Below are 15,372 nucleotides of genomic sequence, written 5' to 3'. Positions count from 1 at the left end.
AACACATTGAGAACTTTCAAATTAACGAAGTAGTTTATCGCTACTGAGAACCATATTTTAGATGGAATTCTATTGATGTCAATTGCTCCAGTGTTCTGCTCAATTTACAATGAGACTTTCAGCTTAGAAGCATGGATAGCCTGCAAAATGAAGTACATGTTATATAAAAGCTTTCAAAAGTTTTGTTATTCGATGAAATCGCTGAATTGACATGTTCTTGCTCTCAGATTTTGCACCTGAGATATTGTACATTGGATCAGTTAGGTATAAGTCCTGGCAAATCTTATATCATGCTCTCATTCTTAATTTTGCACTCATGTTGATAGTTGTTCTGAATCAAATTTACGAAGTAAGAAATGATTGTAAAAGGCAAAGATTCTATTGGAACCCTACATTTATTGACGATTACTTAACGTTTCCTCGTGGATTGTGGCCCCAGATGGATGAACGCAAGCTAGTGATGTAATGTTGATTTAATTAAATTCTAGAAAAGCTACTCCCAAAGCCTACTTATTAAATGCGTTATCATCCATTCATAACCTCATTTCCATTTCAAACCTGTACCACACACCAAAGCACTTGTTGTGTGTCTCCATATCAATATCAGTAATGCCGTTCAGCGTTCTACAACCAACGAGCGCTGGTCTAATCATATCGAACTAACCACCAGCCAACCGTTTCGATACTGCTGCTGCAAATGTACGCCCCAGCATTGCCCTGTCGATTGCGACACAGCCGTTCCTTGTTCCGATCGAGCAGTCTGAATACTCGTTCTTTCCCCGCCGGGCAATCTATCACGCCATCCTTCCTCCTTACCGAAACATGTGGCAATAATTCTCCCAGGCTATCATTTACCCCGTTCGGTTCGGCTCTGGGTAACCCTTCAACCCTCGTTACCTAAATACGGCACCTCAAATTAACCCTGTCGCTGCGCCGGAGGACGTAACACCATCACCGCCACCAGCAGCGGGGTAAGCATGCAAATCGAATCGATAATGTCGATGATTTTGTGCACGAGGTTAGGGGTTAGGACCGTTGCGTCCCACGTGTTACCGAGGGCTCCCAACTGCAGCACCAGACTTCTACTCCTCTTGAGGGTCAGCAATGCGGCACAAATGCGGTAGGTGTGCTACCGGCGTCAGTAGCAGGCTCGATTATATGCACACAAAAAAAGAGGAAGTTTGGCACGCTTGTTGCAAAACGTCTGCAAAAAAACGCCCCGTCAGCTTTTGCCAAATGTCAGTGTGCACATGGGCAAGAAGGGAGGCAACGGCGTTTTTTTAACAATCGTAACAAAAAGGAAGCAAATTGTCGGTTTAAGCATCATTACGAGCCGGCAAAGCTCGAAACATTAGCCAATGGTTTAAATGAGGCCACCCTCAGCCGCACGGACGGGGGTGCCCTTTTGTTGTACGCGTGGGCAGATAATGCAGGTCTACCGCGGTCGATTCCCTCTCTCCCGCACACAATTAGATGCATGTGCAAGCGATGCAAAATTACTGTCGTTTGCCATCATAATCGCAGCCGGGTCCTTGGGTGTGTGTGTGTGTTAGAACCTTCCTTCAACGTTTAGAAAACGTCAATGGAGGTCTTTTTTGCGTCATCATCGGCAGGAAAATCGATACAATTGGTGTGTATGCAGCGACCTCGGTACGGCACCACACGCTACGAAACTGCCGCCTTTGATGATGCAATAAAGGCACTATCTGTGCGACATCTGAACCGTTCGATCTACTAGCCTTAAAAGAGTGCCCTGTGGTAGAGCAACAAAATTTGATTGATTTCCTTTAACGAGCCGTTTACAGCGCAACTATTGCGCGAGGAAACGATAAGCATCTCTCGTTGAAATAGAGACATACATTCTGGCGCGGGACACCCATTCTCCCAAATTGTTCTGTCAACGCGCCCAGCGGGGGGAGAGTTGGGTCAAGGATTTATGGTCCGACGGAGCACATAAACCGTACCAGACAACACACATTAAGGCACTAGAGCATGAGAGTTGTTAAGTTTGGGAAGGACATTCTATTTGGAACGACCGAAAAATAAGTCACTCTGGCCGGTATAGGAATGGCGGTGCACCCGATCGTTTGCCACCGTTCAATCTTGTCCCGTCCGAGCGAGACGCACGCGCGCATAACTCACGCACGGTCACTCCCAAACGCACTAGTGGACCCTTCCCTCTCCCCTGTCTGTCTCTGAAGGTCTCGAGAAATTGAGATGTTAAATGTCAGTTTATTATTTGTCTTGGCTCGCGACAGGACTGAATTGGTGATCGAAAAGGCGGGGTATTTCGAACATGGTTCTGTTTTCCTTCCCCCAACCGATCGCAATCTTTGTCCATTTTGAAGCTGTTTAGTCAATTCCCCCAAAGCGAACCCATTCCAGACGGGGGCGGACGGTGCATGCATATTTGTTTAAACGCTAACGATATATACGCAGACCCTCGAGGTGCTCGACCAAGTTGCTCTCGAAAAACCCTGAAGCCCAATATTGCTCTATAGTGAAGTGAGTGGTCCTCAGCACCCAACCAAACAGGGGGCTCCAGTGGCATTCTTCAAGGATATTCTAGACCACCGCAGCTAGTCCGTGTGTCCTAGCGGGCACAAGATGAATGATTTCATTTTCGTAACATAATTCACGACATGAGACCCATTGGAGCACAGCAGTGAATGGGAGAGGCAAGGGTAAATAAATAGAGCTAATTTTCACCTTCATGTCCGGGCACCGGCTGGCTGGGAGTGGTCACTTTGGAATGCATGCACTGTTGCTCCAATACGGTGTGAGGGTCGCGCACTCCCACACCCAACACCGAAAGTATCTAGACAAAAAACACAACCTGGAAGCGAATCGAAAAAAGGTTCACCAGACGTTTCTGTTAACATGATTATGAAAATAATCACCATCATCCGTGCACAACAGCGCGCCCCTGGCACAGAAATTGCAGTTAGAATGTAATGTTAGAGGACCTAAAACTGTGGAACCAATCGGTCCGTTCTCTCGCCTGTTGGACGCGACTACTACAACACACCACGGTATGCCACGGTCACTCCGGTTCCGGAACCTTTATGTTTGGCACCTAATTCGCACCTTATGAAGGCTACACAATGGCCACTTAGGCCACCAGGCCGTTTAAAGAGTTGATCTTTCACTCATGATCTTGCCTCCATACTGGCTGGTGAGTGGGCTATTATATCTAACCACCGTATGAATCAATCGATTCCACATGATTCAATTAACAACATTCATGTGAAAAAAATGCGATGCCTGATATCCCCCACCCAAGCCGACCTGGAGTTACAATCTCACTTCCACTCGTTGGTACAACAAATTAGTAGGGAAATTTGTAACCTACACACTCTGTCCACTCTACCGAGATCCTTTCGATTTCGTACCGAAAAGCCCCACACCAAAGCATTTGCCATTCACTTCGCTATGTATATCTCTCTCTCTCCCGCTTGCTCTCGAGTTTAACCTGGACGCCCGGAGGGTGGGTGATCCGATCTGTGCCGAGCGGAAACTCTTTGGAGTGTACAGGATTCGGTGGGCGCGGTTAGCTCGCGAGCACTTGTAAATCAGCTGTTCGCAGGTTCGCCATGCGGTCCCCCGAATCCCGACGGTGGTGCGATCGATTGCGTGAGTTGTGCCGTGGCCGGTGCACGAACCGGATCGGAATCCAGGCGAGTCTCTTGTAGAGCGCTGTGCGTGGAATTCTAATCGCGAGGTGCGAAGTACGGATTCGCGCGTAATAACAGTAAAATAGAAATCCTTCCCTCAGGGGTAGCGTGAAGTGAGTGTGCGCACACGTCTGGACGAAGAAGTTCGTCGAGGATGCACTTGGGGGAGTAGTAGATTGCGTGGCAACAATTAACATTCTTGTCGTGGTGTGCTGCACGCTGTATGTAATTTATGTGACGTGATGGTAATGGTTAGGGGCAGTGTGTGGGCTTTGTGGAGTGTGCACAGTGTAAGGGCAAAGATCGACGGTAACCTACAATGATGACTTTGGTGGGCTTGTGAATGAATCACTCCCTGAACAGTGTGCTGTGTGTACGCGTTGGTGGATCTTCACGTGATATTCTTGCTACAGTCGATGCGGCCTCTTAAGGTAAATTTAACGCGGTTTAAACTGTAAAAAAGTTTTATTGATCTTTACTGGAATTTCCCAGATGGTTAGACGTACAAACAACTCGTCATAAATAGTACGCAAATTCGATCCTAACCGATTGTATAATGTGCCTCCGGCAAACTTCTGCTCTCAAAAAGAGGACATAATCAACCAATTTGTAATCCTACATGCACCACGACCACATCGTAAATCTCTGCCCATCCATCCACGGACCTTCCTTTGCAAATGCCCTCACGTACGGCCGGACGGCTCAGACAGTGGTTCGCATGTTGTCCGAAGTGTTTACTGAACGAGTTTTCGATGGTAAAAGTATGTCGAACACTCTTTTATTGCCACGAAGACTGCGTCGGAAGTCGGAAGAAATCGGGCATCAGTTGCAATGAGTCTTCCGATTGCGTAGTATTAGTGTAGGGTACACCTGTAGGTACGTACGCGTGTAATGAAGTTATTAATCGCAATATTGAATGCACCCACTGAGTGTGCGCCCCGTTTTCCGGTCTGGTACGCCGCCGCACACGCGTTGAGTAATGGCGGATGCCGAATATTTAAGGGCGGAAATTGATCGCGGTAAAAGCCCATGCCAGCCAGCCAGCCAGTCAGCCAGCCAAGAACCGTTTCCTAAAGACACGCTGTGTGGTGGAGTAGCTGGGGGTCCGTGTGTACTGCGGGCTGCCGTGACGTTTATAGAATATTAATTAGTCGGTCGAACGGGGCACACCGCCGCAGCCCCGGAGGTTGACAGTTAATGGAAGCTAATAGTTGGCCCCGAAAGTACGCACACGCCCGCAAAGTGTGTTTGCTTAACCTTGCGGGCGCGCAGCACTGGTACTGTGCCGTACCTTTTCGAGCCGAGAGATGGTGAATCATTTTGGCCCGGGCGTGTGGAATGTGCTCGCGCAATGGTGGAAGCTTTGGCTGGAGGAGCAGCTCAGGGGTCTATAATCGATCGGTGGCTACCTATGTCGAAAGGATTGTATACTTCACATTGCCAATGGTGCATGACGCATGCTCGCGAGGCTGGGAACTATCTGTTAAGCCAAACAAAAGAAAAACGGTGAGAGGAACAAAGAAATTGTGGAATTGGTCGATGTGGATTGTTGCTCCCAATTTATAGTCATCGCTTTATCTTATTGTCTAAAATGTTCACGGCATTTGATAAACGGCGATAAGCAGCTTTTACGTATAACACCGTACTTTAAATTACTTCTAGTACTTCACATTAGAGTAGAATGAACCCATTAGAACCCATTGGGGTTCGTCGTCGGAAGTTTGGAATACTGTTGAAGTCTTTCATCTATATTCTAGAATAATTCTGTTTTAGTAACTATTTCTTTACATAAAAGTCGCATAGGAATTTCGGCAACAGGTTTTCGTTCTAACAGTTATACGTTTAAGAAAAACAATAGGCAATAGCCTTGTGAAATTGAACATCAAAACAACGAAAACTGTTATACTGTTATACAAATGCCTTATGTTATCTATTTTCTTCACTAGTCGACATACGCATTTCAAAAGCAAGTGAAAATGAGAGCAAAATTAGTTTTTTTTTTTTGCTCAAACGCACCTTCGTCAAGCAATACGACCACCTTTTAAAACCCCCCAGTTAAACCCCCACGCAAAAGAAAGTAAAACGTCCACCAGGATATGGATGTCCAAAAATTGCATCTTTAACTAGCCTGAACGCAAGCGTTCAGCCGGTTTAGCCGGTGTGTGTGTGTGTGTGGGTCCCCAGCAGCGGTCACCGCACACAATTACGGAATTCCGCATCGACACCGTTCTCCACCGCACCGCGGCACCGTGGACAGGAAAGCGTAATGAAGCGTACAATTTACCGGTGCGCGGTGGGTCGAGTTAATCGTGGTACGCGTACTCAAAAAAGCTACAGAGTTCATCGTCGGTCCACGGGCGCACACACAGCGGACCAGCACCGACACCGAGACGACGCTTCAGCAAATAATCGCATCAAAGCGTAATACAGCAGCGCGGAATCATGTGCACGACGGCGGGTGCATCTCACCACGTGCAATTAAAACCACTCGCGCAACCAGACGAAAAGGGAAAAGCCTCCACAGTGTAGCCGCGCTTCCTCCTCGAGTGTCAAGGTAAAAGTTGATGGACTTGGGCGGGCTCTACCGACAGGTTCGCGGTTTTGGTTCAACGAGCAGAGGCGAGCGCGCGCGCGCGACACTGACGCGCCCCGTTCGATTTCGGTAGCTTCCTTATTGTTGGGCGGGTGCCCGCGCGCGTACTCGCACGAGTCTGAAGCATTTGTGAGCGTCTGTGCTTCGATCTGAGCAGGCCATTGGCCGCGCGATGCCCATTAGCACAGGTCACGGATCCAGTTTGCGGTTGGGCGATGGACAAGAAAAACAAAAAAAATCAGTATTGAAGAGCGCGCATTTTTCGCAATCTGAAGATCTTGACATTCGACCGTTCGCTGAAGTGCACGCGCCCACCATGTTTTTGGGTGTACGGACACGCTTGTGAATGAACGTTTTTGATGGAATACATTTAATGGATCCCGATGTGATGTGGTCTTTGAAGTGGATCATATTAATTCATGCGAGCAACCGCTTATCTTTCACACCCTCGTTAACCGGAGCACTAAAAGGCACTAAAAGGCGGAATATTAAAATCACATCAAACGCCATGACTCACCCACCTTGACGTGGGGGTTGTGGAGCGCAGGACACAATCTGCACCGTTCGCTGATCGCAATCTTGACCATTAGATACAAAGCCACCCACCCAACACCGTCGAAGGTCATCAGAAATGTGACTGCTAAAATGTGCCTAATGTGTGCCGCCTTGCATTCCAGTTTGAGATCGCGCCAATGACCTACTGACCATATGATCCTCGTCCGGATCCGAGCGCGTCGTTGTGGTCTTTACTGCGCACCGATAGCCAAACATAGGAGACACACATACACAAACACCCATACCTAAAATCATAATCATTTGTGAGACAGTAATTTACGCGTGCTGAGCGTATACAAACACACCTTGTTGTGGTCAAACAGTATCAGACATGGAAACTGGTCCGCTTTGTCCTCGAGGAAACCGCCTTTTTCCGCCCGGCACTGGGAATGTCACTGTGTGGAGAGCACTGTGGAGGTGTACATTATGGTTCGGTGGGGCATGCGATACGCTATGGGCAGCGAAAAGTAAGCCGATCATTAAGCCGATACAGTTTTGTCGTCGGGCGTGTGACTCTGAACGAAAGGCGGGGCAGGGTAGTAGCACTGGACGGTTCGGTCTGGAGTATGCGCACAAGATGATGTGTGGTTTTAGCGTTTTTGGGGGGCATGGTAAAGCGAATTATTTCGTAATCTTTGTGGGATGGTTTTTGTTTTATGGAAGCTGTTTGTACAGCAGCATTTCAAGGTTTTCAAGGGGTAGATGACAAATGTACCTCACCCATTAATGTGGAGCTGTAAGTGGAACCGAAATGTATGAAACCACAAGCTGTCAGTTTGAATGTTAATATTGCATTGTAACAAATTGCTCTGGATTGAAACTTTGTTGTATTCTGCAGTACTTGTGAAAGATCAGTTATTTTAAAAGACACTCGTGACTACTTCTTAGAGAGATCATCCAACAAAGGGCTACTGTACCTTACAGCGGTGATCGTTCACTGAAAATACTCATAATGCTGCCGATCAAATATCCCGGTGAGCCACCTCAACAATTTGAGAAAGAAAAGGTATGCTATAATCTCTTTGTTATTATAACTTCCGACAGGCTGAAGAGGATCTTCCAATGTTTAGTAGATTTTCTTGGCTAATGATTGATCCCGCACGTTGAAATTTGGTGTAGAGTCAATGTATCTTTCTATCTTATATAGAGCTTGTAGAATTGTACCTCTAGGCTCATTGATATTCGCCCAATTGTAACAATTCAAACATAAACCTCTCTTGATAAAATTGACAAGAAGTAAACAGTACAGGGCACTCAAACAGCACGTGCTTTGGAACCTCTCTAGCTTCAAGACATTGCAGATAGCTTCCTTCCTGTATCAGTATGAGTATCATTCGATTAAGAAAAGCTTCAGAAGAAGAAGCGTACTATCAAGAACTGTGTTGTGTAGAATTAGGATGCTACAGCAGTTTACAAGCAGTTGAATTTCTATATAACAGGCGTGAGAGTTCGCCTTCACGTACTCGCAATAGTCGTATCTACATTGGGCATTGCTCTTTCCATACATATAGGTCAAGTACGACATCCATGAGAGTCGATACCGATTTCGTGATACTCAACCTCTCGTAGGAACCTCAGTTCCCCCTTCCGTTAGTCATTCACTTCAGATTTTTTAAAGACATGGTTTGCGGTTTGGTATGCTAAACCACGTTCTTATAGGCAATATATTGGCTCTGTTTCTACATAAATACCTTTAATATCATACAAACAACGCAATTTGCTATATATCATTATCATTTTAATCTTCAGAAGACAAATTGAAAACTCAAACGACCAATGACGTTATTAAGCATGAAAAGGAACTTAACAGCTGCCGAAAGGCACCAACAACGAAATAACCCCAGCTGGTGCCAATGATAGTGCGAAGCTTTTGTCTATTTGCTCTCTCATGCGAACTGAGGAAACGGTTGAAATTTACAGCATACAATTGTAGTGCACACAGCAACCGAGCGCAACACACTTTATTGATCCCATAAACAAAACTCGCGGTGCGTGCACCGTCCGGTTGGTTAATCGAAACTTAATTTAATCACCAACATGCATTTATGAGGTACGAAATTGACGCGATCCATTATTCTGTACAACGCCGTCGTTGTTAAGCAAACAGCGCATATCTCGCTCTCGTTCCCAGATCGAGCACATCGAGAGCGACATGATCGAGTAGAACCAAATTCATTAGCCATGGTTAAGCACGGGGTCGTGCCGGGTACGGTTACTGGTACCATTCTTCAGCGCCAGACACTACCGCTACACGCAAAAAGGGCCAGCTCAAGAGCGGGACCACCTCCACACACTCCCTTTCAAACTCACTCCACACCTCCAGGGCCAATAATCTGCTGTTATGATTCAATTAGACTTGCGGCCGCGGGTGCTTTAATTATGAAACGGTTTGTTTTGCCATCAATGGACATCGAATCGGAGCTCCAATCCCCCCCCCCCCCCCCCCCCGGCCGAAGTCAGCGGAACGGGGTGAAGGGTGGTACTGGTTAATGATGGTGCGAGATCGGTCTGTGCGAAGGTGAGGTGCGCACACACACATACACACAAATCACAGTCCCTCTCGCTAGTGGTGCGTTTTGTTACCATTCCAATTCCGCATTACCCCTAGCGCTGGGGCGAAAAATAAATAACGACCCTTAAAGGTGGCACACGCGCGTTTGCACGCTGCAGGTGAATGTTTACTTTGTGGCGGCCGGCTGGCAGGCCTCACTCTTGCGCCCTCCCAATACGGCCTCCTCCAACAGTGTTTGTACGTGGCACGATTGCGCGCCTTGCGTTACACATACGCAGAGAGTGCACGGGAGCAGGAGGTGGGCATTGTATTCGGGGCCCGAGAGTGGTGTACGCCTTCTTCCCTCCCTTCCTCCTCCTCCTCCACCTCCACAGCGCGGAGAGAGAACCCTTTTTTGTGGTTTTGAATCACAAGGCACCACGGCCGGCCGATGCGCCCGAGCCGATCGATCTCGGCCAGCTGGCGCAATTGAAGGAATTGGACGGTGCGCGCAGGAATTTCACCTTGGGCTGCCACCGACCAAGCCGCAGCAGAGCCTCCCCGCTCCCCACGGATGCGAAAGGAGTTTTCACGTTTCACGTGCAAAACCTCCCCTTGGCCTTGGGGGCCAGAAGTTCGCTTTGTTCTCGCGTTCCGTTCTGTGTTGCTAACGTTTTAGCGTGTGGTTTTTTTTTTTTTGTTATTCGCACTACAGGTAAGGTCAGGCCCGATCGAGAAGATTCGCAAACGATCGACAGCGGTTGACACATCCTGGAGCGGTGGAGGTGAACCGTCAAGAAAGCTGTATGGTTGGTAGGCATTTGATTGAGTTCCGGCAACGCGTGCCATGACTAGCCTGCGCAAACGTTACACCATTGGAGGTGTACCGAACGACTTGACACTCAATAAATTTGAACGTAACGTTGCATTATGAAGAGCATAAATTTAATACGTCACCTCCAAAGTAAAGTCCACTACTACCAGCAAGTCGTGATTGAGAATTTCACCTCAAGAGTGGCCTCCTCCAATGTCCAAAGTCTGAACTAGATCCAGTGCAGTAGGACCCCTCGAAAACGATCTACACTCAAAATGGAAAAATTAATTCGCTCACAGCAGGCCGCCAAAAAGGTCATCCCAGGTGGGCACAACATAACCTCGACCTTTCTCGCATGCCTTGCCACACGTCTCCAGAGTGTTCTCTCGTGCCGCGCACTATCTTATGAGCACACGTTATGTTACCTGTTACTTGCAAATGCTCCCCCCGAAAAGGCATTTATCAACCGAACTGCGCTGAACTTTGAACTCTTGCAGACACTGCCACAGCTCTGGTGGATATTGAGTGCAGTTCATGTTTCATGTGTGTTTATTTTCCATTATCCACGCCCCAAACCAGAAATGCAGAATTTTGTTTGGTCTTTCATTCCACTGCATTCCGCGTGCTTCTCGAGCCCAATATTCTGTCACCTTTTATTTTCATTCGAGCGAGGTAAGTGGTGGCAAATTTATGCTACTCGAGCCTCGAGCAGTGGCGCTCTCGATGGTGGCGCCGGCGCACTGAAAACTCTCGTACGTATGTGAAATATCACATTATGCAATTGCCACTCAAGGAAGTGCTCCCCCTTTCGGGAGTACTCGATCGAGTGAACGCAATCTGCAGACTACAATATTGTACGTCCAGATGCAGGACGGAGAGAATAATCCTTTCGAATTCTTCGATTTTTAAACCCAAGGTTATGTTTCACTTTTTAGTATAATAAATTAACATCTTCCTTTTTTTAAATGATGTCAATTAAGCGCCTGAAAGGCCACGGCAAAGGGTTACTGGAACGAGTTCCTTAACCAGACCTTGATGACACACAAAACAACATCATCATCAGCGGGAGAGATTTCGAACGATTTGCATTTTATTAAACTTTAGTGCAACCTGTAATTAAACGAGCGCTTGCATCTGATGATGGACGATCGCGATCGCGACCAATTTAAATGTCAATAAAATGCACCCCGAAAGTTTTTTTCCACAAAACATAAACGCTTTCTCCATTCTACTGTATATTGCAGGTAACTAATAACTAATGAGGATTGATGAGGAGCCTGAATTATGCTGCAATTAGTGGAACCCTCGAAACGGAAGCAAGATATTTCCGTCGGCGTGATTTGGGACGATATGAAAATCAAGACATAAAACGTGTAAGTGTGACAGCTATAATTCTTGCCGATGGAGAGTGCGTGAGTGTGTGTGTTTTTTTAGAAAGCGGAATATTCATGCAAGAATGAAGTTTGAATATTTAAATCATGCACACCGCACACCTAAAGCAAATCAATTGGATCGCGCTATAAATTGTGTCCGCCTGGTTTTCACGCCGAATTGAAAACTAGCCCTGGAATATCTCTTTCTCTTCCGCGTGTGGGCACAAATGAAGCATATTCATAAAACTTCTTCCCCCCTCGCAACACACACACGCCTGCGCAGTCCTACTAGTTTGTATGCTCAATTAGCCGCAGAGTTGCTGCTGTGAGGCAGTTTTCCACCGCAAGGAAAGTTGCAATATGCCGAGAGCAATAAATTCTTCACCCTTTGCACCCCGTGAAACACACGTCCTCGACCCGTTTTTCCACGCACTACCCCGAGCGGGAGGGGGCTCACATGCTGTGCAGCAACAAACCGTACCGGACTTGCATACTTCCGTTTCGTGCCAGTCCGCAATGAAGAAGCGCGGTCGCACCGGGAGCAGCAATAGGAGGAGGTGGAAACGGGAAAAGTGCAGCGATCAACGGAAATGATGAATATGCTTCACACCGTTTGAAACAGCACACACACACACACACACACACACACACACACAGGGAACTTTCGTTTATGCGTTCGGATTCGATGATGCTGAAGCCAGGGTAAAGCCGACGCCGAGCAAATTGTGAAATTGTCACCCTGCTGTGTGTAAACGCCTTCCCGATCCGTGTTTTTTCTTCCGTTAGCCGAGTGTGTTGGAGGGTTGTTTTCTATTCAGTTCCAAGACACACACACACACACACACACGGCACTTCAACTCTCTTTCCTCTTTTTCTCTGGCGGCCCGAACACCTGAACACACCTTCATGTGTGGTACGGTTTGATCGGATCGGCGGTAAAATATGACACAATCACGTACACCTATGTGCCCCACGCGGATGAAGATGAATGAGGTGCATTAGCATTTAGCATTTAGTTGGAAGGTGCAGCAGCAGACTGCGAGGCAGCAGCGCCCGGAAGGCTACGATCGAGTGCAGGCATTTGCATGCCGCACACCATCGATCACGTCCGGTGTCCGTCCCGGGGCGGGGGAGGGCAAATTTATAGATGGATCGGAAACAAGACGACTTACATTGCGCATATGATTTCTTTTGTGGAATCTGAATCTGCTGTACATTAATCATGCACTTTTATTGTCGTTGTTTCATCTATTTGATCGTTGTTTAATGTGATCTTCTTTGTACATGGACATAACAAGACACTCATTTGATCGACGCGATTTGTACTCAAGAATAACAGTGTGTGGAGCATTATATCCGGCTCGAAGGACCAAAAAGAAGATAATTGCTATTTTGTTTTTACTTCTTTTTTATGAGAAAAATCTATGGATGTGGGACATGACAAGCGAAAAAAAACATATCATTAGATAGTTAAAGCCGATTAACCACATATCACAATATCGAATCCGGTTCGAAGGACCAAATGTTAAAAATTAAACTTTTTGGTGTGCTTCTTGGAGATTATTTGAAGTATTGTATTAAATCTAAAAACTTACTTGTCAATTTAATGAGATATGATATTTAAACATATCAATCACATGATTAAACCAAAGGAAACACGTTATAAACATCGGCATCCGGTTCGAAGGACCAAATCCCGATTAGAAATGATGTGCGCTAAATTTAATATATGTTTTAAAATGTTGAGCTAACTGAAGACTAAAACAGCCTTAACAACTATAAATAGTTCTCTGTAGCAATGACCATCCTATGGATGGCACAATTTCTATATATCATTGACTACTCAGTGCTAGATCCATTCTATGGCGCGTGACAGCGTTTTTCTTGTGCTTCTAATGATCCAATAAACTATAAAAATTTAACATCAGAGATCGCACACTGTCATGTCTTCCCATTGATATCCGTGACACTATCTCCGATCGACCTTCAACCAAACCACCGAGACTAGGGCGAAGGAAGCTTAAGTGGTTTGACACGTTTGCTAACCGGCACAAATGGGAAAGGCCATCGGCAAATTGTCCTGCGATCGGGATCAAAGATGCATTTGGTGCGGAACTTTTTCGCGATCGCTACATCGCGCCTATCTATGAGTGTATGTGTGTTTATGTGTGTGTGTGCGTCTTCTCCGTACGAGGAGGTCAAACTGACGCACCTCTTCTCTCACTTCATGTGCCCCGTGAGGGTAAATTAATTGCGCCGCCACAACCGTGCCCCAAACGGTGACACACGGCTGGGCGATCCATGCCGACGGATCGAGGTCGAAGGGTTTGCCCCGTCGCGATGAGCATATGCAACACACATGCGCGCTGTCACTTGGTTGATGGTGCTGTTGCTGCTGCAACCGAAACGGCACTCTCATCGTTAGATGGTTGGAATTTGCATGCGGCACAGTACGAAAAAGGAAACCCGAAGAACAAGAGCTCGCGCTCGCGCGTTAACTTGCCATTAAAAATGTGTTATAATTTTATTTACAAATTGTAACGCCTCGCATAGCCCCATTCGTCGCGTGCAGGTGCCGCGTTGCGCAACGAAGTTGTCCGAAGCAGCTCCGTTGGTACAATTTGTACCCAATGGATTGTTTACGTTGGGTTGTGCGGCAGTGCGTCCAGTGCGTCTAGCTTCCCGCCTTTCTATTAATGAGCTAATGGAGGCGATCAGCGCATTAGTAACGCTTATTTAATAGTGCCCAAATTTTTCGTTGATAAAACGAAACCTAACGATCAGGTGAGTGATCTGTTTCGGAGGAGGAAAGTAAAAAAAACCAAAACACTCAAATTACCGAACAATCTGTTTGTTCCACCCACGCATGGAGCCAATGATTAAGCTCAATTTAATTATCCCACCTTTTATGCAACGATTGACACGCACCGGGACAGGTTGTTTTTTCGTTGGAATGTAGCACGCTGTCGATATAAAGTGACGATCACCAATATCGCAGACTGTTTGAATGTGTATGTGTGTCGCGATGGATTTCCCATTCGTTCGTTTGTGTTTACACGGTTCGATTCGAAACTTGAACCGGTTCGTGTTCCTCCTAGTGATACAGAAAGCGCGCGCGAACACCAGGAACAAACGATTGCTTAAAAAAAACCCCGCCAACTTCGAAACGTTGTCACCGACGCCGACAACACCGACGCCGACAACACCGACGCCAGAGCAGTTCAATGATTGGTAATTTAAATTGAGAAACACAAACGGTACACACCGACCACACAGCCGCTAAGCAGCTACTACCGCCGCTACACTAAGAGCCAAAACGAAAGAGAAAGAAAGAGCGAGGGAGAGAGCGTGTACACGGCTGAAGAGAGGAAAAAATAGTTTACAAACGGATTTTGCGGTTTGCGGTTGTCATGGAGGGGTTCGTCGCCTGCTTCTGTTCCTCCGTTAGTATCGCCCTACCTCTCACACGTCTACTAATGGTGGACGGCTGAGCGCGCGTGATTAACCCGACAAGTAGCTTTCTGTTTCTCGATCAACTTTTACATAATGATGACCGCTTGACGGCTGGGGCCCGAGCTGCGACGGAGGCCGTCTTGGAGCTGCGGTTGTAAAACGGGAGGAGTTGGTAAGATATTTAAGACGCATACACACAAAAGAGATCCGCCGTTTCAACAACTCTCCCCTGGGGGGGGCATGATCGTGAAAGTGTGATCTTATCCGAAGCTGGGGATCGTTCCAAGGGAAGAGAGTTTGCATCATCAGGATTTTAGCCACAAGTTTTGGTTGCGATCCTCTGCACCTCGTTTGCCTCTTCCGCCTCAGTTATATTGACGAGTGAGGTTTGACCTTGGACAAACCCCATTCCAACGTGC

At 46.9% G+C, this 15,372-nt stretch overlaps 1 protein-coding gene across 9 annotated transcripts in view; it reads left to right on the top strand.

Annotated features, from left to right (window-relative positions):
- Positions 1 to 15,372, top strand: part of LOC133393396 (probable serine/threonine-protein kinase DDB_G0277071) — an 86,773-nt gene that overhangs the window by 51,818 nt on the left and 19,583 nt on the right. For 6 of the 9 annotated variants that reach the window (XM_061658243.1, XM_061658245.1, XM_061658240.1 and 3 more), the window contains one exon: positions 11,372 to 11,500. The exons of 2 other annotated variants lie outside the window; for them this stretch is intronic. In XM_061658243.1, coding sequence (XP_061514227.1) covers positions 11,396 to 11,500 — 105 coding nt within the window. In that variant the 5' untranslated portion in view covers positions 11,372 to 11,395. Of the gene's footprint in view, positions 1 to 4,012; positions 4,106 to 11,371; positions 11,501 to 15,372 lie in introns of those variants that run through there. One more of the 9 variants, XM_061658247.1, reaches the window with a different exon arrangement.

Source organism: Anopheles gambiae, chromosome 3 (genome assembly GCF_943734735.2).
Source record: "Anopheles gambiae chromosome 3, idAnoGambNW_F1_1, whole genome shotgun sequence".
In the NCBI taxonomy this organism is placed as follows: Eukaryota; Metazoa; Arthropoda; class Insecta; order Diptera; family Culicidae; genus Anopheles; species Anopheles gambiae.
This window is presented reverse-complemented; position numbering and strand designations above follow the sequence as displayed.